General features: G+C 43.7%; 1 protein-coding gene across 1 annotated transcript in view; it reads left to right on the top strand.

Moving 5' to 3' along the window:
- PCNX1 (pecanex 1) overlaps nucleotides 1-24489 on the top strand; it is a 3150868-nt gene that overhangs the window by 2430210 nt on the left and 696169 nt on the right. The window contains exon 30 of the mRNA XM_044073489.1: nucleotides 22632-22862. Coding sequence (XP_043929424.1) covers nucleotides 22632-22862 — 231 coding nt within the window. The remainder of the gene's footprint in view (nucleotides 1-22631; nucleotides 22863-24489) is intronic.

The following is a 24489-nucleotide window of genomic DNA, read 5'->3' as shown; positions in this document are numbered from 1 at the left end:
GAATCAAAGGTCTCAGGCTTCAAGAAGTGTGACTCGTGCTGTCAGAAGATGTCTCTGACAGACAGTCACACTTCTTGTGTGTACTGCCTGGGACCTTTGCACCTGCAGGACTCATGCGCTGTTTGCCATGGTTTCAGCCCTAGAGTCCTGCAGGAGCGAAAAAATAAATTATTCCTTAGAGGCTTATTGAAGCCTGAGGGTCCCTCCACTCAGTCATCGGGGAGACCCTCTAAGTCCTCCAGACCTTTGGCTCCAGCCTCTGAGCCGACCTCTGGGGGCTCTAAGTCCATTCGAACATTGGCTCCGGCCGGAGCAGATGAATCTCGAATGCTTGTACCTGTGCTGTCCTCGGCTCCGGTCGGAGCCGAGGAAGACATATCTGAGTCGGCTCCGATAAAGCTGTCGGAGCCGACAACTAAGAAGAGATCCCGTTCCCCATCTATCGGCTCCGTTCACTCAGCTCTAGCTTCACCTTTGCTGTCTGAACGGAGCCACAGATCTCACTCTTCTAGGTCTTCCAAGTTATCGGACCACGACCTTCAAAGAGTAGTGAGTCGACTTCTTAAGTCCGAGGCATTAGCCCAAATGCTTCAAAGTCCGACTCAACAGTCGAAGACTATTCCCACCACTCAAAATATTCCTCCTCTGACTCTTTTGAGTTCGGAGCCGGGGCGGTTTGGACCCGAGACTGTGGTGGCGTCGGAACCGATACCCTTGTCTTCGATTCCGTCGTCGGCTCCGATTTCTTCCTTGGAAGAATCTCGGCGCCGGACTTCCCTCGTCGGCTCCGAGGGGGCGAGTGGCATCGAACCCTTGTCTGACCCCGCTCTCCCTCTCGGTGCCTCGGCGCTGGTGAGTTCGGCTCCGACATCGGCCTCGGAGCCATCACTGTCGGTGCCGGGGGAGGTTTTCAGTTTTTCGGAACGGAGACCTCCGGCTCTGCCTGACAGGGGTGCCTTTGAGGTCATGAGGAGCGTGTTAGAACCTGGTTCTAATCCACAGTCGGCTCCTTCTGCCCTTCCCTCCATGGTGCCTCCGGTGATGTCTCCTCACTCTCTTGTCCCCGACCGTAGAGAGCCAGCTCCTCAAGTTTCCCCTGTGGGGATCTCCTCCTCTTCCGAGGCCTCTCCTGATCCTGTAGGAGAGCCCCCTAGGAAGAGGCAGTGTAAGAGGAAGCACATTGACTCCCCTGAGTCTGTCACCTCTGACACTGATTTAGAGGATTCTGAAGGTTCCCCTCGTTCCCCCTCTGAAGATGTCTCCTTTGCAGACATCCTCGAAATCTTAAAACAGAGGGAGAATTGGCCAGCCCTCAACCCTTCAGAGGATGAATCAGTGTACCTTGAGGCGTTTGGCACTCGCCCTTCCACCTCCTGGGTGTCCCCTCCCTTTGACCCCCTTATGCAATTGGTGGCAAAGAAGGCTTGGGTGGCTCCTGACTCAGTGGAACCCACCCCCAGGAGACCATCTAAGTTTATTACGGCCCCCAAAGACAAAGAATTTCTGACCAAGGGCGTCTCTGTTGATGCTATGTTGGTGGCTGCAGCTACCAAGAAGGAGCTAGCTGATCCTTCAGTACCTGTTCATCCTCCTAACAAGGAGTCTAGGTCGATGGACAGGTACGGGAAGTGGATGTTCTCGTCAGCGACCTTTACAATGAAATCGCTGAATTACCTGTGCCATTTTACTCGACTTCAGAGGGATTTACTCAAGGAAGCGAGTGAAATGCTGAAGGACCCAACAGCTGCGGGTTTTCAGGATAGGATGAACTCGCAGCTGGCTACCCTTAATTCTATCACCAACTCCTCCATGCGCCTCCTTTCATATGCGGCTGATGGAGCAAGTAGAGCAGCAGGTACAGGTGTGGCCTTGCGTAGGCACGCCTGGATGCGGCTTTGTAACTTTGCGGACCCCTTTAAGGCGTCCTTCACTAATTCCCCCTTTGATGGATCATCCCTCTTTGGTCCTCAAGTGAAGGAAACCTTGACTAGGTGCGAGACTGATGGCAAAACTCTTTCTGCCGTCGGAGTCCGTTTTTCTACTCCTTCTAGACCTTACCCCAAAGGTCAGAAGGGGGGAAAGATGTGGTTCCGGAAACAATCTCAAGGAGACTTGCCTGACGCACAGAGTCGATTCCCCTCTAGAGGCAGAGGGGGGAACAACAATGGTAGACGCCGCCCCAGAGGCAGAGGGGGCCCGCAAAATCAGGGCAATCGAGAATCCTTTTCCGACAAGCCCTTTCAGCATCCCTGAGGTGTTGCCCGACTGTCCACCTTCGGAGGCAGTCGGGGGAAGGTTGTCACTGTACCCAAAAGCCTGGCTATCCCTAACTCAAGACAAGTGGGTACAGTCTATCATTTCCGAAGGCTACAGAATTCCCTTTCTTTTCGTTCCGAAGCTGTCCAACATATCCCTTCCAGACGTGCCACCCAGTCAAAGGGAACAAGCAGCATTAGAAATTTTAAAGCTGCTCGCAAAGAGAGCCATTCAACCAGTGCCAGCAGACCAGGTAGGATCCGGAACCTACTCCAAATTCTTTTTGGTTCCAAAGAAAACAGGGGACTGGAGACCCATTTTGGATCTCAGCATCTTGAACAAGTTTGTCAAGAAAACAAAGTTCTGGATGGTCACGCTGCAGTCCATTCTTCCCCCTTTTGGAACGGGACAGCTGGATGTGCTCTATAGATCTCCAGGATGCGTACTATCACATCAAAATGAATCGACGCTCCAGAAGATTTCTCCGCTTCAGGCTGGGAACCAGTCATTTTCAATTCAGAGCCCTGCCCTTTGGTCTCACTACAGCCCCCCGAGTGTTCACCAAATGCATGGCAGTGGTAGCTTCTCATCTGAGACGTCAAGGATTCCAGGTCTTTCCTTATTTAGACGACTAGCTCCTTACAGCCCCCACCAGGCATCTCTTACTCCTCGCCAGAGACTACACTTTTCACACATGTCAGGCACTAGGTATCTCAATAAACTACAAAAAGTCTGTCTTGTCGCCTTGTCATGTTATTACTTTCATAGGCGCAAATCTAGACACAGTCAAGATGTCAGCCAGACTCACAGAACAGAGGATAGCAGACATTCACAAACAGGTATTTCTTCTGTTACAGAACAACAAAGTCAGGGCCAGACAGATCCTGAAAGTCTTGGGAATTATGGCTGCGGCCATCCCTCTCCTACCATTGGCCCGCTTCCACATGAGGATTTTACAATGGATGCTCTTCACACAATGGTCTTATCAGAGCCTTCCAATGTCTCATCCTATTCGGATAACTCAATCGTGCAAGAGTCATCTCTCTTGGTGGATCTCATCCCCTCAGCTCCTCCTAGGGAGACCCTTTGTAACTCCCCCTCCGGTTGCTACAGTGACAACGGACGCCTCCCTGATCGGGGGGGGGGCATTTCCAGGGCAGGACAGTCCAGGGCATGTGGCAACCATTGGAGTGCCACTTGCATATAAATGTTCTAGAGATGAGAGCAGTGCTCCTAGCGTTGCAAGCCCTACAAGACTCTCTTCCCATAGGAACTATTGCAATACAAACAGACAACATGCCTGTAGTGTGGTACATCAACAAACAAGGCGGAACCAGGTCTTATCCCCTATGTCGAGAGGCACTCAGACTATGGCAATGGGTGATCTCTTCTCAGCGATTTCCGTTAGCAATGCACATTCCCGGGAAGTCCAATGTGATTGCGGACAAATTGAGCAGAGCTATTCTCATGCCTCACGAGTGGTCTCTGAACAACTCAGTGTTGGACAAAGTTTTTCGAAAGTGGGGCAGGCCTTGCTGCGACCTTTTTGCTACTCCCCAAAACAGCAAGTGCGACGATTTTTTCACCCTCTTTCCCCAACCAGGCCACCCCAGCAGAGACGCTCTAGTACACGTTTGGCCCCGGGGACTTCTCTGTGCCTTTCCTCCCTTCCTACTGATATCCCAACTGATACAGAAAGCCATCGCTCAGGAAGCTTCTATGATCCTCATTGCCCCTTACTGGCCTCGTCAAATTTGATTCCCCTTTCTTCACCGTTATCTGTTGGAACAACCTTGGCATCTGGACCCAGTTCCAGACCTTTTGACCCATCAGTCGGGTCAGTTGCACCACTCCCTTCCCTCTCTGAACCTCACAGCTTGGTTCCTCCAATTCCGACTTTAGCCAGGCTTCCTTTGATATCTCACTCAGTGAGAGATATCTTGATTGCCTCTCATAAATCTTCCACTCGGAAGATTTATCATAGCAAGTGGAAACACTTTTCCTTTTGGGCACAGTCAAAGAACATAGATCCTTTCACTGCTTCTATTCAAACAGTTCTAGACTTTCTAGCCGAACTTTTCCATGCAGGTTCGTCACCTTCTACCATTAGAGTTCAATTGGCTGCAATTTCGAACTTTCATGTTGGGGTCTCAGAGTCCTGTATCATGTCTCACAAACTCTGCAAGGCCTTCTTAAAGGGAGTCTTTCTTCTCAAACCACTCATCAAAGATCCTCTTCCTCAATGGGATCTCAACTTGGTTCTGGCTTCCTTAATTCTTCCCCCCTTTGAACCTGCGGCTTCATGTTCTATAAAATTACTTTCCTGGAAGACACTGTTTTTAGTAGCTATCACCTCAGCTAGAAGAGTCTCTGAACTCCATGCTCTGTGTAGTCGACCCCCTTATCTAGTTTTTCACAAAGACAGGGTTTCCTTGCGTACTAACCCGTGTTTTTTGCCCAAAGTAGCTTCATTGGCAAATTTGAATCAAACCATTGAGCTTCCTGTGTTCTTTCCAAATTATTCTAATAGGTCAGAACAAAAGTTACACAGTTTAGATATTCATCGCCAGCTTAGGTACTATCTAGACAGGACCAAACAATTCAGGAAATCTGACCAACTGTTTGTTTCTTATGCAGAAGGTAGAATGGGCCTTCCAGTCTCCAAAGTCTCTCTCTCTAGATGGCTTACTTCGTTGATTGCCCTAGTGTATGAGATAAGACATCAATGATTGCCATCCAAACCCAGGGCTCATTCAACAAGAGCTTTAGCCACCTCGGTAGCTTTCCAAGATAGGCTGCCTATTGATTCGATTTGTTCTGCAGCTACTTGGGCTTCTCCCCATACCTTCATTTCTCATTATAAGTTGGATCTGGCCTCTAGAGACCGGGCCAACTTTGGTTCCACTGTACTCAAGAGTCTGTTCCGATAGGGCACCCGGGACAAGGTGCTAGGGACGCGGTCCCATCCAGCAAGAATGAAGGCGAGATTGACAACTTAACATTTAGAAGTTATGTACCTACCATAACGTTCCATGTTAGTTGTCTTCTTCTCGCCTTCTTTCTTGCGTCCCACCCTCCTTCCCCCTAGCCAGGACAGACCTAGAAGAGTTTATTTGTTCCTTATGGAAATTTATTGCTGGTATTAGCTTTCAAACGAGATCTGAGGAAGTTACCGCCTAGCATTGTGGGATATAGGGGAGCCTCGAGCCGGTGAAACTAGCTCTCGAGCTTTTAGAGTGGCCGAGTCGGAGCCGAGGTTCGGCTCCGAACCCATCCAGCAAGAAAGAAGGCGAGAAGAAGACAACTAACATGGAACGTTATGGTAGGTACATAACTTCTAATTAACTACTGGACAGCCCCTAATCCCGTAGCCAGTAGATACTAAAGCCACACTCATTTACCATTGGCTTGTCTCTCGCTCCAGTCCACCAGCCATTGGATGGTTGATGGTTTGGCAAGCCTGCTCTTCCCACATGCTATTGAATGTTCTTTTAACTCTAAACCAATAGGCATCAGATTCATTTTATCCAAATTTTTTGATCACTCCAGTATTCCGATTGGCACTTGAATTTTGGCAGGCTTCTCCTCTCGACCCATAGAAAACTATCTGTAAAATTGTTCCCCCTCTTTTATAGATTTGTTTGGCTTTTTTTCCCTTTTGTATCTCCCCAGCTGCCTCATAGTGGAGTAGACTAGTGTTAAGTCTTATTACTCCGAACCCCTGGCAAATTATCTCTTTTGTTCCTTTCCGACAACTGTTCTGATGCAGCTTTCCTATTTTAACACACTTTGAGGTGATGACCTCTTTCCTCCTTCCTTATTCCCTATGCTCTTCCAAGGGCCATAAAGAAAAACATTTTTTCCATGAACCAATTTGAGCTGGCTGGACTCTGCATATTTTTCTGTTATAAATCACATCACTTTGCACTTGGAAGGCCATATTAATATCTTGGTAATTTTTTTTTTCACTTTCAATAACTGGCTTTGCCCTATGCAGGCATGTCAATGTCCGCATGGTAATCTGGCCCACCTGGTCCATTGTAGGCTACACACTCAAATGGTTAAAGTAGTTGGGTCATGCAAGCTCCACTTGAATGCCCCCATTCTTCCATCTTTAAAGCCATTACTGATTACCACTGTTTTCCAATATTTAGCAGCTACTATCAGGAAATAATTTTTATTAGTATTAATTTAATGACATTTCACATTTTTAAATTTAATTTGTATTGAATATTCACTTTTTTTTTTTTTTGGGCAGGCGCTTTCTTCCCCTAGTGTCCAGCCCCTCTGCTTACCCCCCCCCCCCCCAATTCTTTGGACTTTGCTTTTGAAACCAACTAGCAATTCCTAACCACACTAGCTCGTCATTGGCTCCAGTTGCATTAATGCTTCCACAGACCATTAGACATGGGCTTCCGGTGTGCTTAGTCCTCCCACTCCCTGTTGGTCACTGTATTTTGGAAAATCTATACAGGTCCAAGCCGCTCCAACCAATCATTGACTTAGGCAGATTTCTCTATTTTGGTTGGCCTTTGGATCTAATATCAAAGTAGCTTATGTATCTTCTCCCCACAATTACACACGTTGTTAGCATGTTTTGTTTTCGTGGTAATTCTTTTTTTTTCAGTAAGAAGTTTTGTATTAACTCCTCATATGGACTAGTTTTGCCTGCTAAGACCCACCCTCAAACACGAATATTAGACAGATCTGATGAAGTATATCAAAAGCACTACTAATTCCCTAGTGAATTATCCACCCCAAAGACCACGGCGTAAACTAAGACATTCTCGTTTCCATTCATACGGAAAACAAATCTAGTTAAACTGTTTTATGTTTACCAAAACAGCCTTTTCAGACTGTGCATTTTAAGAGACAGTGTGGCATAAAATTCTAGCTATTGCATTTTTAGGTTGGTCTTAATGTTTTTTATGATAAACTTATTGTAAAGCTTTTACCAACTACATCACATTTGTTATTTGAACTGATTACACTGCATTGATCTGTTCATTTATTCGTAAGGTTTAAGTTTAATTTTATTCCTTTGTTTAATTCTTTGATAAAAATGACTAATGACCTACACAAGAAAGTACTTAATTATCTAACTAAGTTGTAATACAGTCAGAGTACTCCAACTATTGGCATTTAACATTAAGCACCACCACCAATGACTTGTGAATACCTGACTCCAACAGCCAATAACTAATAAGACATGAATGCCATCTGTGATATATAAGCACTGTTTATCAAATAATTTAAATTTTTTTCCTGGATGACAAAATGTAACAGCACTCATCTGTCTAATAAGTACTATTTTATTTTTCTCCTCACCACATAGTCCTAATTTGTAATCCTTACGATCTTAATTCTTTGATTTTTATCCTGTAATTTCAAATATATGTTGACAAAAGTTAGCTTGTTTTAGGAAGTAGATTGAATGTACTGTGAATACAATAATTATTAATACAATTCTGCTGCCGTAAGCTCATAGAAACAAAGCTAGCCAGGATAGGTATATCCTTCTAATCGGACTGAGGGACAGATTCCTGATTTCTCTCTTTTTTGACTCACTTGGTATAATGGTTAAGGTGTATATTTCTCAGGCACAAAGTATAGGGTTTGATCCTCACCTTTGGAAGGGAAATTGTCTAGGCTTAAAATGGCCCAGAGGGGCAGCTAGCCTAGTAATTACCTATGAACAGTAGTCTGCCGTTGTCTTGAATGTATCTACCCTGGGCTGATGCATAATTTTATGCATTCTTCCACAAATGTTATTCAATCCAAGACTAAAGTAAAACATGCATGTTGTACAACGCATAACAAGAAACTAGAAAGAAATTCCCCAACTGAAAGTAGTTATGTTAGTTTTCTGTGTTCCAATGCCCTTTTGGGCCACTTTCATCATATTCCTACAGTAATACATGCTCTCTGATAACTACTGTATGTTCAAATTGTTCCACACCGTCACTTCATAGATCACTGGTCTTAGTGTACCACCACCATCACTGACTTATTGCACAATATGCCATTCCTTTGGAGGTTCCCTACACTACCTCAGCTTGTTCTTCAGTACTTTGTTGATGTTCTTCATGTTTCACTGTTCCAGTCATTACAATTGGGTTATCCTGCTGGGAGCCTACCGTCATTCGGCCTGAATTCCAAAGTCTAGGTCCGGCGTTGGTTGCTGTCGCCTTGTCCCTGATGTCAGTGTGCCAAGTGTATAAAAGATGCAGCCAACGCCATTTTCTTCAGTCTTTCTTGCCGCACAGTGCCCAAAGCAAAAGCAGTTCGCAAGTGCCGGTCAGCCGACTCCTGAGTTTTTCAAATTCGAATTTCAGATCTGAAGTCTTCATTAAAGCTAAGTACCCCGTTTGGGAAACTTTTTTCTTGCTCCAGACAGATGTCAGAAAAAGTTAATAATTGTATTTCTTGTGGGAAGCAAATACCTCATAAGGATTTTCATTCTTACTGTATTCCTTGCCTAGGTCCTGACCATAATGTTGCTAGTTGTCGGTTTTGTGCTAGATTTAACCAACGCACTATTAAGCGTCAGTACGATTTTGCATTCCATTACTTTGGCAGAAGATTTAATGATATAATGCCGTCGGAACAGCCGACTACCGGAGTTTATAAAAGGTACAAAGAAAAAGAAAAGGACAGGCATCCGAGATCCAAAACCGACGAGGCTTCTGCTAGGCCTGTCACCGGTTCTCAGTGAGGCGCCAAGAGTTCCTGACGCCCACTACCTCAGAGCCACAGGCCGCTTCCGACTCCCACGTGGAGCCGACAAGGCCGCTGGAAACTCAAGGTATTGGACACTTGGAAACTATTCCCTCAGATGGGTCCGGAGCCGCTGAGCAGGCATCGGCTTCTGAGGGTGTTTTCAGGCCTGCACAGTTATATGTGAAACCTACTTCAGCTTCAAAGGCAAAGACTAAAGCTACTCTAAAGACAAAGAAACAAGTACAGCATTCTCCTGGACAGGCCTCCATGCCTAAAAAACAGATATTTAAAATGGCCGAAGACCTAATTACTTTGATCAGGGGTTCCCATCCCCCTCCTGATAAGAGGCCTAGGCAAGAGTTCGAATATGAATCTTCAGACAAGGTTTCCATTCCCTCTGATTCCTCCTCTGAATAGGAATGTTCTCTTCCTCCCTATGAGGATTCTGATGCTGAAGAATCTATCCCTTCAGCCTCTTCTCCCGAGGATTACTCTTTTGGGGAGACACTGCATATTATGAGGGAGCATTTCCACTGGGAGAGCCAAGATTACTCAGAATCCAAGAAAAGGCTCAGAGACTTCCTTTTACTGCCTCAGCACAGGCCCCTTGCTATCCCGCCTGTTTTAGACATTGTAGATGATGTACTTTCAGAGTCCAGTCTAGCTCCAAACTCTTTACCACCAGCTCCTGTTAAGCCAGATAGATACTATAGGGTTCCTGATTCACATAAATTTCTTTATAAAAACACTGCTGCTGACCCAGAAACCATCTCTCAGGGTGCCAAAGGTGTCAAGGCTTCTACTGCAAAAAACCCAATCCCCTCTGATAGGGATTCTAGGGCCCTAGACAGATGGGGTAAAAATATTTATACTTCTGGTACCTTGGCTGTAAGAGCCTTAAATTGCCAATTTCATATGCTTAAATATCAGCAATATCTAATGACATTGCTTAAACAGAAAATGCCAGCAAATTCAGAATGTGCAGACAACAAAGAAATGCAGGATTTATTGCATGCAGCTGAACAAGTTAGAAAGCATACTTTGCAATGTGGTTTTGATTCTCTAGAGGCCTCCTGCAGGGCCACTGTTAAAAGGTTCTGTCATTAGGAGGCATGCTTGGTTAAAAGAACAGAATCTGCCTGATCATGTTAAAGCAAAACTATTAGATGCTCCATTACAGCATGATACTTTATTTGGTGCTAAAGCTGAAGAGATGTTGAAGAAAATGGAGGACAAAGCTAAATCTATCCAAACAGTCAAGGATTTCTTGCAGGTACAGCCTCCCAGATTTAGCAGGAATTGGTCCTTTCCAGTGTCCGATAGGCCACAAAGAGGCAGATACAGACGTCCCAGAGGCAGATCTCAGCCCCAAGGCACATATAGGCCTAAACAATGGGGTGCTTCTACCTCCAAGAGCGGAGAGGAAATATCACAGCCATACAGGAAACAGTCTCAATGACTTTCACCTTCCAGCTCCAAGCACTTATCTTTTGGCAGCCCCTTTGAAAGGAAAACTAGCACTTTTTTCACAAAATTGGCACATGATCACCCCAGACAAATGGGTTCTAAATAGTGTCACAAGGCTACAGGTTCCACTTTCACACTCTGCCAAGGCCAAACGGTATGCCGGACCAGCCACGCAATCAGTGGGCAGAGGCACAAAAACAAGTTTCATCCCTCATGGACATGAGGGCCATTCAACAAGTACCAGAACAAGAGCAGGGACAAGGATTCTATTCAAGACTGTTCTTGGTACCCAGAAAGGACAAAGCCTGGAGACCAATACTGGACCTATCTATTCTAAACAGATATCTGGATATTCCAAAATTCAAAATGTTGACTCTACAGCAGCTTCTGCCCATGTTGGGCAAGAAGGCTTGGCTTGTGACTTTAGATCTAAAAGAGGCATACCCGCATGTCCCAATCAGACAAACATGCAAAAGATACCTCAGATTCAAAGCTGGCTCATTGCACTACCAATTCTCTGCACTGCATTTGGCTTATCTACTGCACCCAGGGTCTTCACAAAGTGCCTGGCACCAGTAATTCCATACTGCAGACAAAGAGGAATACAAATATATCCTTACTTAGACGACTGTCTAATTCAAGCAGAGAACAAGGACATTCTACTACAGCATCTGGCATTTGTAAAGAGATTACTATCATGCCTAGGGTACACAGTCAACGAACAGAAATCAAAGCTAGTACCCTCTCAAGAGATAATATTCCTGGGTGCAAGCTTAAATACAACTGCCCAGATGTCTCATCTCACGCCAGACAAACGAAGACAACTGACTACGTATTTCAGACTGTTGGCAACAAAGGCCCAGTTATCTGCAAGAAAAATTCTGCAGGCTTTGGGCTTCATGGCATCCTGCATCCTACTAATTCCATATGCAACACTGCATATGGGAAAAATTCAGTGGTACCTAAAAAGTGTTTGGACTCAACATTGCCACTGCCTGGAAACAATAATCACTCTCATTCCCTGTCTGCAACAGGAGTTTCGATGGTGGGCGAAGGCCTGTCACCAGAACAAGGGACAGCCATTCACTCTCCCCCAGCCACACAGATATTAACAACGGATGCATCAGATTATGCCTGAGGAGCCCACATGGCAGGAAGATGTATTCAAGGCACATGGTCCACAAACCAAATGCATCTACATATCAGTCAAAAAGAGATGGTAGCTGTTCAAAATGCCCTGACAGCCTTCAAGGACCTACTTCATCCGGGACAACTACTGATAAAGACAGACAATGCCACAGTCATGTGGTAAATAAACAAGCAGGGGAGGCACTCATTCATACCCCCTTTGCAGACTAGCCATGACTTTGTGGGACACAGCATTGACTTACCAAGTACATCTGCAGGCACAATTCCTGCCAGGAAAGATAAATACTCTGGCAGACGAACTAAGCAGAAACCTCATGGATCCTCACGAGTGGAAATTGGATCCACAAGTCTTCAGCATGATAACAAGGAAATGGGGATGCCCGGAAATAGATCTATTTGCCTCACCTCACAACTGCCAACTAAAGAGAATTCTGCACAAGGACTTATCACAGACAAGCATGGAAAGTGGATGCCCTATCTTTCAGCTGGAACAGTATATGCCTTTCCTCCTCTACCTCTCCTCCCCAAGGTACTCCTAAAGGTCAGACAGGAGAAGCCAAAAATAATACTGATTGCCCCATACTGGCCACGCCAGTACTGGTATCCAGTCCTAAGGAACTTGTCTCAATGCCCAGCCTGGACCTTATCTCAAGTACCTCATCTACTGTCCCAGCAGAACAATCAGATCCTGCACAGCCAACTGAAGACCTTAAATCTGGCAGCATGGCGGATAATGTAGTCATACAAAACACACCTCTCACTAAAGCGGTGATGGATGTCATTTTGAAGGCCAGGAGGCCTAGTACTAGCAAATCCTATGCTGGAAAATGGAAGAGATTCTGTGCTTGGAACCAGGCACAAGGAACCGACACAGCTGTACCAAACATTCCTCAGATTTTGCAATACTTGACTGAGATGCTGGACAAAGGCCTATCTTTTTCATCTATAAAAATTCATGCCTCTGCCATTTTGGCTCATTACAATACAGAGCCACCAATCTTTTCTCATCCTTTGTTAAGGCAGTACCTCAGAGGGGACAAAAATTTAAGGCCTCCAAGGAGATCAGCAGTGCCTGCATGGGACTTCAATTATGTCTTGGAAAAACTCACCCTGCCTCCTTTCGAGCCAGCTGCTGCAGCTCATATAAAGTTTATATCTTGGAAAACAGCTCTGCTCCTAGCAATAACTTCTGCAAGACAAGTCTCCGAGCTACAGGCACTCGTGGCTGTGGAACCTTTTATCAAGACAGGGTTTCTCTGAGGACAAACCCGACATTTATGCCTAAGGTAGTGTCCAGTGTGGCCCTTAACCAAACTATTCATCTGCCTACCTTTTATCCAAACCCACAGAATAAAGGGGAGAGAATTATGCATTCTTTGGACATACATAGACAGCTACGCTTCTATTTGAACAGAACCAAAGCTTTCAGAAAGACAGCAATTACTAGTGGCATATGCTGCAGGATCACAAGGAAAGGCTATTTCAAAGTGGATAGGCCACTGCATTCATTTCTGCTATTCTCAACATGGCAAGCCAGTACCTAAGGGCATTAGGCCACATTCAACCAGAGCAGCAACCTTCCTCGGGGGAGTACCAACCAAAGACATTTTAGAGGCTGCTACTTGGAGATCAGTGCACACCTTCACAAAGCACTATCACTTACCACTCTACTCTAAATTCAGGGCAGGCTTTGCCACTGCAGTTCTGCAGGGCCTAATAGCCGCCCCTAATGCTATTTAGCTCCAGCCTCCCAACCTTGGCTTTTGGATTCAACCCAATTGTAATAACTGCAACAGTGAAACACGAAGAACATAGTACAGTTGTATACACTTACCATAAATGTAGATGTTCGAGTGTATTCACTGTTGCAGTCCAGGTTATCCACCCGCCATCCCCCATTACTTTGCTGGAACTTATCTGTACTTCTCTATTCTATACAACCTATGTGGTGTATTTGCTTGTAGATGAAGCCAAAATATATACTTTGGTACATGCATGTTTTTTGACAGATTTTTAGCCTACCCTTTTGGGGGCACCTGACATCTGGGGCAAGAAAAACTGAAGAAAATGGCATCTGCTGCAACTTTTACACCCCTGGCGCACTGACGTCAGGGATGAGGCGACAGCAACCGATGCCGGACCTAGACTTTGGAATTCAGGCCGACTGAGGATAGCCTGCCAGCAGGATAACCCATTTGTAATGACTGCAACAGTAAATACACTCGAACATCTACATTTATGGTAAGTGTACACAGCTGTACTTTCCTCCTCTACCACTTCTGATCAAGTCTTCAAACACTACTTGTCCCTAATATCAGCCCACCTCCCTTAGCATTTACTTATGTTCCTGTTTTTCTGGGTGCCTCCTCTCACCCCCCCCCTCAATCTGTATTCAAAGCTTGTATTTTCTTTATGATGAGCCACCGACTGGTGTGAACATTGGTCCTAGGTGATTGTCACTGCTGAAGTGACACCCTGATTCCATGTGCAAAACAAATGGGAAGGGGTTGTGGGTGGACAGATGGATACTGTATGTTTATGTATTCCTATAAATGAAGTATTAAAGATGTAGTAGTGCATAGTTATAAACAATGTTATTCCTCTGCAGAAAACTTTAGTACCACTGAAACTTTTCCCTGTGGTATGTACAGTACTTTTATGAAGAGAGTGCAGTACATAAGCAGGATGAAATTTGGCTGTCGGGGGATAGTATACTTGAAATGCAGGGACTGTGATACACTTGATTGCTTGTTTATATGGATTAATTTATGCAGATCAAACAAAAAGGAAACTAAAATTAATAATGCAAGGGCATCTTACTGATGTTAAGTATAAAAGATGTGAAAATGCAGTAGATGAATATATGACTGATCATCGGGTGATTTAAATGTAGTAAAAGTTTTTTTTTTCTTCTTCTTCTTCTCCTGGAACAAGTTACACTCTGAAAATGATGAATCTGTTAACATTTTACTTAGGAAGTGGAATTGATGTTTTTTAATGTTTGACATTGTGCTCATTTGGGTTAATTAATGAAGAGAATTGGAGAATAACTATTTTAATATTTAATTACTTTTAATGAGAGTGCCTATTAAACTGTATTTTTAATGAATACATTTAATTATTGAGTTAAGTCCTAGAATACTGTTTTAGCCATTTTTAGTTTATTTGTGATTGCTTAGTTATATTTTAAGTGGTGGGATATGTCTTCTTACTGGAGCGTATGCATTCACAAACCCTCTGTCCCCATTAACCATCAAATTCTTATTCCAGTATTATGTATTCTTTATAGATTTAGTTGAAAAACTGTTAAATGTGCTCTCCTTTGCATTTAGGTAGACTATTTTAGCAACTCGTTTTCAGTAAAAGTGTTGGAAGCATTTCTGGCTTAGGGCAAGCACCACCTCCAGCTCATAAAACTTTAGTCTTATTCTTAACCGACTTTTTCCCCTGCTGTACCACAGTGATTTTGAGCAGGATGTTATGGCTGTACATCAAGTCCACCTGCTGATCTTCCACACACTTGCTGCTGTCTTTCCTCAGCATATGCAGTAGTAAGGGGATGTGTTCTATCACCTTTATTCTTTCTCCTATTTGGAGATCCTTGCTTGACTTTGTGTACTAAGAGCGACAGTTTACCCTTTATTCCGGGAATTTCACCATCAAGTGTTAAGAGCATTTTACCAAGAAGGTCCATCCTACAAGTCATATAAGCTTGAAGTCATTGTCCAGCCCTCTAAACCACCTAGTAGCTGCTACAACAGTAAAGAAGTCTTCTGCCACCTTTATGTGCTCTCATCCTGTTAGGAGGCCCGTGTCAGTCCATGTGTAATTTAAGAACCATGGCCTTATAGTCTTGAAATTATTCTGCCACTCGTTATGGCATCTTACCAGGCAGATCTGTTTTTGCCATTTTTTTGAGCAGTGTCACTTTTAAAGCTCCAACAAGGGTCTTTTGATAGGTGAACAAAGGGAAAAGGTAGTAGAAGACTCGTTTTTTTGATCCCTATCACCATGATGTCTTTCTGTAAGCTTAATTTTCTCTTGCTTTCTGCTTCCTCTCCAGAAAGGTTGGCTTGCTTCTGCAGTCACTTAATGACTTCTGCCTGGAAGGTAGCTAGGGCAGCAAAATCCACAGCTGTAGCTGTCACTCTGCCTCATCACCTTTTCAACTTTTGTACATCTTTTCCTATTTGATCCAGAACTTCCTTGATGGCCGCTTGCTCATAAACCTAGACTGCCAGCTAAGCATGTGGTCCATCGACACCTTCATTCCTTCTCTGTCACTGTCCCTCTGTACAATGTTACCTCTATTTCAAACAGGGGAAGATAGCCACACATTGTGAATACTGCAGAACTCTTGTTACCTAAAAGGGAGCACTGTCAGCCCACCACAGCTTTTTTATGCTACTTAATAGCAAGTTGGAGCTTAAAAGCAAGATGAACAAATGCACTATATTTGTTTAAGCACAACAGCCTTCTCTCATCCAAACAATTTGAATAATTATTTACTTGTTTATCTATAACTTTTATAACTGTAACATCAAACTTGTATGTAGCTTGTAGTCACTAATCTTGTCACATTGCATTTTGTAAAATGATCTTTACTTTACCAGTACTGCCTGTTTATTATTTATTTTTATTTTATTTTACATTTGTTAACCGGGGGTGTCTGACTGAGCCGAAAAGGCCCTTTTTCAGCAGAGGCCCAGGGAGAAAAGCTCCACATAGAAAAATTACAGATGCATTTAGTTATTTAGACATGATCGGTATACAGACAAATTACAAAAGACATGTTTTACAGTGGTATGCAGCACATCAACAGTTACAGTGGAGAGAACAAAACAAAAAATATTAATTTAAAAATAAAGGTAATTAATAGATTTGTGGTGTACAGCTGAAATTTGGAACATAGGTAGAATACATGCATAGTACACAGGTACAGTACATACATTGTAGATTAGCCAGTGTTTGTGAGTAAGACTGAAAACTATTATCAAGTACTCTAGATTTAGTATGTATACCTTATCCGGTTTCACTAGCCTGGGGAGCAATCATGGCACTGCCAACTTTGCTTGAGATGTTGCTTGATGAGGTCTTTAAAGGATGCTTTGGATGATGTGTTTTGAATGCTAGTGGGGGTAGAGTTCCATTTTTTAGCCACTGAACTACTATATAGTGCATCTCCAAAGCTATTGTAGCTGTTGGTGACTTCTAGTAGTAGTTTGCTTGATGATCTAAGAGGCCTTTTGGCTGAGTGATGTACTAGGTTTTTGAGGGCAGGGCACTTATTTGGGAGGTAATAGATCGAATGACAGAGCAGAACTGATTGTAGGTTAGGAGGTTGGGCAGTTCAAGCCAGTGGAGCTGTCTCAAAGCAGTACAGTGATAAGGTCTATATGAGCAATTTGCAGCAAAGCGGGCAATTCTGTTATAGCAGGCTTCCATTTTGCTTAGTTCTGTTTTTTTTGAGATTAGTCAGAATGGGAGATGCATAGAGTAGGGTGGATAGAAGTTGGGAGTGAGCAATGGCTGATCTCTCTAAATTAGTATATTATGAATACCATTTAATGAACAGTGGCTCTGATGACATTTATGTTATAAGAAGATTGCACCTAAGGCCAAAACTGAGCTGATAGTGTATCTAGGTTGTCTTCTTAAGGATCATTGAGGAACCTGTCTCTGTGATTTGCAGTACAAGAACAGCTGACAAGCAGCTTGCTACAAGCAAATTTATGAGACTTTCTTCTTACATTCAACTTACAGTATAATCGATAGTTTAAAAAGTCTGTAATTAAATATCACAATATCTATATATTCTGCCTTCTATGACCATAGACTTGTCATCCATTCCTAATTTTTCACAAACTTTTGCTTTTTCCTGTTCCCCAATGGTCTTTTTATTTATGTTTATATCTATGCCTGCTTCAGTCATGAAGTGTTCCCCCATTTTTGTTTTTTTTTTTTTTGTTTGTTTTTTAATTTTCTGTTTCTCCTCTACTGCTTGTCAGCCAACAGCCCCATCTTTTCCAGATGGCCCACTTGATCCCACTTCTCCAGTGTGGGAAACCAAGAAGAATCATTTAAGCAGCCATCAGATGTTTTCTTTATGGCCTTAACCCCTCACCCCTTTGGGGGTTGGTATTTGTATTCACTTAAACAGGTAGCTCTGCAGTTTTCCCTTCTGGCAGGATGACGTCTACACTTCAGTACATGTCCTCTCCACATAGCATTGCCCCTTTAGAGGACCATTACAGAAGCAGCTTGGCAGTAGCCAAGTGCACATCCTCATTCCAAGTGCTACACAGCATTTTCCCACCCTTCAGTAGGATAAAGTGGTGCAGGAGACTTGACAGCCATCCCCTACAGATGGGCAAGTTGTCTGCCGCTTACTTTCACCTCCCACCCAGCTCCTTCAGCGGCCTAACTGCTACTTGTAGTCAGGGCTCCATTCCTGCTTGCTTACCCCAGTTTATCTTCTGTTGTTATCCCTGTTGTCAGCAGAGCAGAAGGTAAAAAGGTCACACAGACAAACCACTTGGTACAAACTTCAAGAAAAACTATCCCGTCTAGAGTTTTGACTGTGTGATACCTTAAACCTCCTGTATTGCAGGCCCATAGGATATATACAGATGACCCGTTAAGTACACACTGTTTCAGCTACATGGCTTCTGAATGTCCATGCATACCTCTCAAGTGTACCTCATTACGAGGAACGTTCCTCATTTTGGGTCTTAAAAAGCTCATATTCCTCAAAGTTCCACATTGAAAGAGTATGTCACACATTCAGACTTAGGAATTTTTTAACTGAAATCTATGGCAGATAGTGCTGAATCATATTAATTCATCAAAAGAACATTTTATTAATATAAAGTAGCACATTTTAGCCATCCTGTGAGCTTCCTAGTTGAAGTTGTTACTAAGCTGTAAGTAGGTGTTCCACATTTTGCCCATTTGTTCCACATTATGAGAGGCAGTGTTCCTCATTTTGGAGATGGAAGGTAGAGAGCTGTGTGTCCATGACTTTTTTTTTTACTTGTTACATTCAGGTCTATCTAGCCAGACCCCACTAGCTGTGGACATAAAGATCAAAACAAGTATGTTCATTGCTAGTGGTGTTTGGCTTGAATGTACCCATAAAGGTTTAAAAAGTCAGGGACATTCAGAAGCCATGTAGCTGAAACACTTGATGTCATTAAAGAGTCATTTGCATATAACCAATGGGTAGCATTACAGGAGGTTTAAGGTATCACAGAGTGAAAACTCCAGCTTGTCTGTGTTTTTCTTTTAGTTTGTTGTCAGCAGAACCTGTAAAAAGACAAGCAGAGAATTAGGCTATCATATGGCAGAGCTAAGAGTTTGAACCTATTTGTTTTCACTTCCCACTGCAGCTGCCACCAGCACAGCTGAACCAATATTTCAGTACTAGTTTAGTAGATCATTTTTGCTTCTGCACTCTGACATGAGCTACATTTTGCTTGGCAGGCCAACCTTCGAGCAACTGCTTTATAGCACTACCACTCACGCTCCTGTTGATAGTATTTCAGCAGACTTGAGTAACCTCGCATCCACCCCACCCCAACTGGTAAGCTGACTTTTGCTATTGATTCCCCATCAATCCATATGGCTGCTGCAGCATCAGAATCTGTTAAGTCAGGTTGCTGGGCTGTAGTCAGACTTCATCACTCTGCATTACATGCCTCTTCCTCTCTTTATCAGCCTTAAAATCAGTATTTCTTGCAGTCTGGTCACCTTATTTCTCCATATACCCTTCTGTTTTTATTTTTTTACATCACTATCTTTCTCTTCCTACCTCCTAGTCATAACCTTTGATGTTAAGTTGCCCAATCTCGCCTTTGTTCTTGCTGGATGGGTTCAGAGCCGATCCCCTGCTCCGACTCGGCCACTTACTATAGTTCGAGAGCTCTCTACTGGCTCGAGGCTACCCCTTATCCCAGAATGCCCAGCGTCACCTACCCAGATCTCATTTGTCGCTTTAGCTGCGAGGTTGCGATCAATACTGGCTCTGGCTTAGTATAATTTTTTTCTCTATTAAACTCAAATATTGTGCTTAAAATTTGATATAGATTTTCTCTCTCGTAGTTTGTAAATTTATTTTATTGTAAACCCCTTATCTCATCCTTGCTGGGTTTTTTTTGTGCTGTGTTGGCCATCGCCCCTTAGTCGCTAGGCCTTCTGTTATTCCCTGAACTCGTTTAACTTAGATAGTCCCCCTCCCCTTTAAGGACAGTCGTTTAAGTTAGAGGCTCTCATTTAAGGTCTTTATTAATTTTTCGTTAGTATTGTAGTTTGTCTTTTTGGTAAAATGTCTAAGAAAGTTAAAACCTTTGGTTTTAAAAAGTGTGACTCATGCTGTCAGAAGATGTCTCTGACAGATGGGCACACTAGTTGTTTTTTCTGCTTGGGGGCTCTGCACCTGCAGGACTCTTGTACTGTTTGTCATGCCTTTAGTCCAAGGGTCCTGCAGGAGCGGAAATACAAGCTTACCCTCCATGGATTGCTAAAACAGGATTCTCCGGCTAAAGCATCTCAGCCAGTGTAACCTTTGAAACCAGTCAAGCTGTCAGCTCCCTGTTCGGAACTGACCTGTGAGCTTGACAAACAAAGTGTGTCGGCGCCATCTGGCACTGACAAGACTACCCCTCCATCGACTTCAGTTGTTACTTTGGAGCCGTCTTGGAGCCACAGACGAGCTAGGTCACCTTCATTGGAGCCAATTTGCTCGGTGCCACAATCACCCTTACTTCAAAGTAAGTCTATTCATCACTCATCTCCCCACTCCTCTTGATCCTCGAGGTTATCGGATCAGGATGTGAACAGAGTGGTCAGTAGGTTGCTGAAGTCACAGGCCCTTGCTAAAATGCTTTCGAGCCCGCCTCAACAGGCGTCCACTCCATCCGCTTCAGTTTCGATTCCTCCTCCGACTATGCTTAGTTCAGAGCCAGAGTCCATGGAAGCTCCGATAGTGGTTCCTTCAGATCTGATGACATCCTCTTCAGCTCCGACGTTGGATCTGATTACCTCGATTCTTCCTCCCATCGAAGTATCTGGGCGCCAAAGCTCTCTCCGCTCTGAGGGGGGAGTGGCATCAGACCCCGCTCTCCCTCTCGGAGCATCTGCTCAGTTGAGCTCGGCTCCCACATCGGCCTTGGAGCCATTGCCCTCGGCACAGGGTGGGATTCCTGTCTCTTCGGAGATGGATTCCTCCTTGTGTCGAGACAGCGGCGCCTTCGAGGTCATGCGGAGAGTGCTGTCCCCACAGACAGCTCCACTATCGGTTCCATTGGCTCAGTCCCCCTTGGTGCCCGTGACAACCTCTGCTCTCCCTCCAGCCCCAAAGCGTAGGGAACCTATGCCCCAGGACACCCCATTAGGTGAACCCTCTTCTTCCGAAACCTTCCCAGAGCATTCTGAGCAGGCTTTCCAGAAGAAAAAGTGCAAGAGGAAGCACCAAGACTCCCCTGAGTCTGTCACCTCAGATACATACCTGGATGAATTGGAGGGGTCCCCCTCTGAAGATGTTTCTTTTTCGGGCATCCTTGAGATTCTCAGGCAGAGGCGTAGCTGGACTTCCCTAGCCCCCTCCGAGGTCGAGTCTGTATACCTGGATGCATTTGGTTCCCGACCTTCCACCTCCTGGGTGTGTCTGCCTTTTGATCCACTCATGTCTGTAGTGTCTCGAAAGGCTTGGTCAGCTCCAGATTCCATGGAACCTGTCTCGAGGAGACCCAATAAATTCATTACAGCTCCCCAAGACAAACAGTTCTTAACTAAAGGTGTCCCAGTTGATGCCACGGTGGTAGCAGCAGCCACAGAGAGAGAGTTAGCTGAAACCTTCTCATCTGTCCATCCACCGAATAAAGACTCTCGTACGATGGCCATATTTGGGAAGCGGATGTTTTCATCAGCACCCTTCTCCCTTAGGTCCCTGAACTATCTTTCCTAGTCTTCAGAGGGATCACCTAAAAGAGCTTGGAGATACCCTACAAGATCCGACAGCTGAGGGACCTTTAGCCAAAGTAGCTACCTAGCTGGCAACTCTTAATTCAATAGTCAACTCCTCCATGAGGCTTATTTCATATGCAGCCGGTGGAGCGAGTAGAGCTGCAGGAACAGGAGTGGCTCTTAGGAGACATTCTTGGCTGCTGCTGTGTCAGTTTGCAGAACCTTTCAGAGCATCCTTCACCAATACCCCCTTTGATGGCTCCTCTCTTTTTGGGCCTCAGGTGAAAGACACGCTTACCAGGTGCCAGCAGGAAGGCAAGACGCTCTCTGATGTCGGAGTCCATTTTGCATCTCTTACCAGACCATACCCAAAGGGTCAGAAGGGTGGAAAGATGTGGTTTTGAAAATCCCAGGGACCCTTGCCTGATGCACGTGGTGATTTTTCCCCCAGGGGCAGAAGGGGAAATAATAACAATGGCAGTCCTGTTTGTTGCAGCAGCCTGCTTCTGTATATAAGGGTTCTGTAATATTTGAAGTTTTAAGTCTAGTCTTCTTCATGTTGCCTACTGATAATTTTTAAATCTAAATGCACTACATCTGCTGTGTAGAATGTTTTGTAGCTTTACTAATCTACACCGGGGAGTTAGCATAATTTCCCATTTGTGTGTCACATTGTCTTATTCTAATTCTAGTTTAGTATTCTGTCAATTTTTTTTTGCATTTTTCATATTTTGTAAGTTTGTTGTAAATGTGCCTTGGAAATGTTCCTCATACTGTCACTATGAACAGGTTATTCGTATATATATATATATATATATATATATATATATATATATATATATACACACTCTGTTGGATACATGATCAAAAAAATCATTGTTACATAGTACGTATAGTAGGTAAACTGTTTCAGTAGTCTGTGGGTCATTTGATGGACAGTTCGTTTTTGTAACACCACATTGAGTAGATCAGTTTAATACATCTTTAAGATGTGTGAATAGGAATGAAATTGAAATAGCATTGTTGATGCTGTCTACCTGAATGCCATCTATATTCTTCTTTTATACCTTCTGCAGGATCATTTCACATCTCCTGATGAATATGATGACCCCAGTGTTTTGTATGAAGCCATAACCTCCCATGAACAGAACCTTGTAATTGCACATGAAGGGGACCCTGCTTGGAGAAATGCTGTCCTCTCCAATTCTCCATCTCTGCTTGCACTTCGCCATGTAATGGATGATGGCACCAATGAATACAAAATTATAATGCTGAATAAGCGTTACCTCAGCTTCCGTGTGATAAAGGTACAGTTCTTAGAGAGGCAGACAAATTGAAAAAGAATGGCAGATAAAGATAATATTTTTGGCTGTATAAAGTATTTTCTCTTTTGCTCATTGCAACCTTTTCTGCCCTAACATTCCAGTTTGGTATGCGGTATATGTAGAATTATTAGACCTTAGTCTCTGTAATGCGAATGTCTTCCAAAAAGCAGTAAGCATTTTAGTGGAGCTAATGGTCTATTTCAGTCTGATAGGCGAATACATTCAGCAGTTCATTACTTATAGAAAACACATAATAAGCATAAAGTTCTAGCAAGTTTTGTTCTGTCACCTCCAAGATAATGCAGTAGATATTGTCTCATATCAGTAGTAAGCTGACTTGAACTGCTATTACAAATGTGGCTGTTTATCCCAGACATAGCATAAAAAGGATTTAGCTGCACAGAGCATTTAGTTGCACTCCATGTCATATTGTCTCTGAATACCTGATCTATCCACATCAGTGATGTGGAAGAGCCAGAGCCTATCCAAGCAGTCACTGGGTGCAATGTAGGGAAGCTGGTGCTGCATTAGATGACAGTTTATAATCGTATCCAAACACACTCACTTGCACACCTGTAGGCAGTATGGAGGATCACCAGTTCAGTTGCAGCACGTCTTTGGGATGCAACAAGAAAAAGAGCACTTTGTGGGGGGAAAAAACACTTGGACATAGGAGGGACATTCAGACTCTCCTCCATAGTAGGTACCTAGGTAAAAAAACAAATCAGAGAACTAAGCAGTGTGAGGCGGCAACTACTTTTCCACCCCTCAAATAAAACAGAACAGCTGAATTAAATGTTCCTCCATGATTATTGCATGTTATGTTTATACATTAATCAGAAACAGTCGCATTTTATTTAGGTTCTAGTTCAACTGTTTCTGGATTGTCTGTTAAATCCCTTTCCTACCATGTACTGTTTATCAGATTTTTTTTTTATTAATTTATTCGTGTTTGTAACCCAGAAATTCCAGCTAAGCAAAATCCTTTTACTTTTGGAAGCATAAGAAGGAAAATACCTGACTAGTGTAACAGTATAGATATGCAGAGATTAATAAGCTACATAACATAATCCAGCAGAGCAAATGAGACAGAAGTGTAATTTATTTGATTGCATCATTGTACATCCTGCCTAATGCACGTTGATAAAAAATATGAATGTTTGTATGCAAGGTCCTGTGTATGTGAGCAGTGCAAGTGCATGCATATGTGGTAAATCTCTATACCTACTCTCACTTTCATATTACTTTAAGTCTTAATTTGTTTAGATCAGTCCATCTTCTTCTAGCTGTAGAACTTGAGCACAGGCAAGAGGCAAGCAGCTCAGCACCTAAAATTTTCCTAGACTACTTGCCCCACCCGTACCATTATCATGCACAGCAAAGGCCCATCTCCAAGTCTTTGTTGCTGTGAGTACAGTGCTAATGTTCCAAATCAAGAATAAAAGGCTAGCACAGAGAGACCACGTTCCTGTTAAAACATGTAGCATAAAAATAAAAACCTCGTGTACAGGAACGTGAGGGCTTGTAAGACTCAACACTGCTTGTTCGCAAAGTCACAAAAATACTGCATTCCTCTGCAGACACCAGCATGTAGTATTAAGCAGCAATG

This window comes from Protopterus annectens, chromosome 6.part0 (genome assembly GCF_019279795.1).
Source record: "Protopterus annectens isolate FY-2018-M chromosome 6.part0, PAN1.0, whole genome shotgun sequence".
NCBI classification, from domain to species: domain Eukaryota; kingdom Metazoa; phylum Chordata; order Ceratodontiformes; family Protopteridae; genus Protopterus; species Protopterus annectens.
Note: the sequence above shows the minus strand (reverse complement) of the source record. Positions and strands in the feature narration are given on the sequence as shown.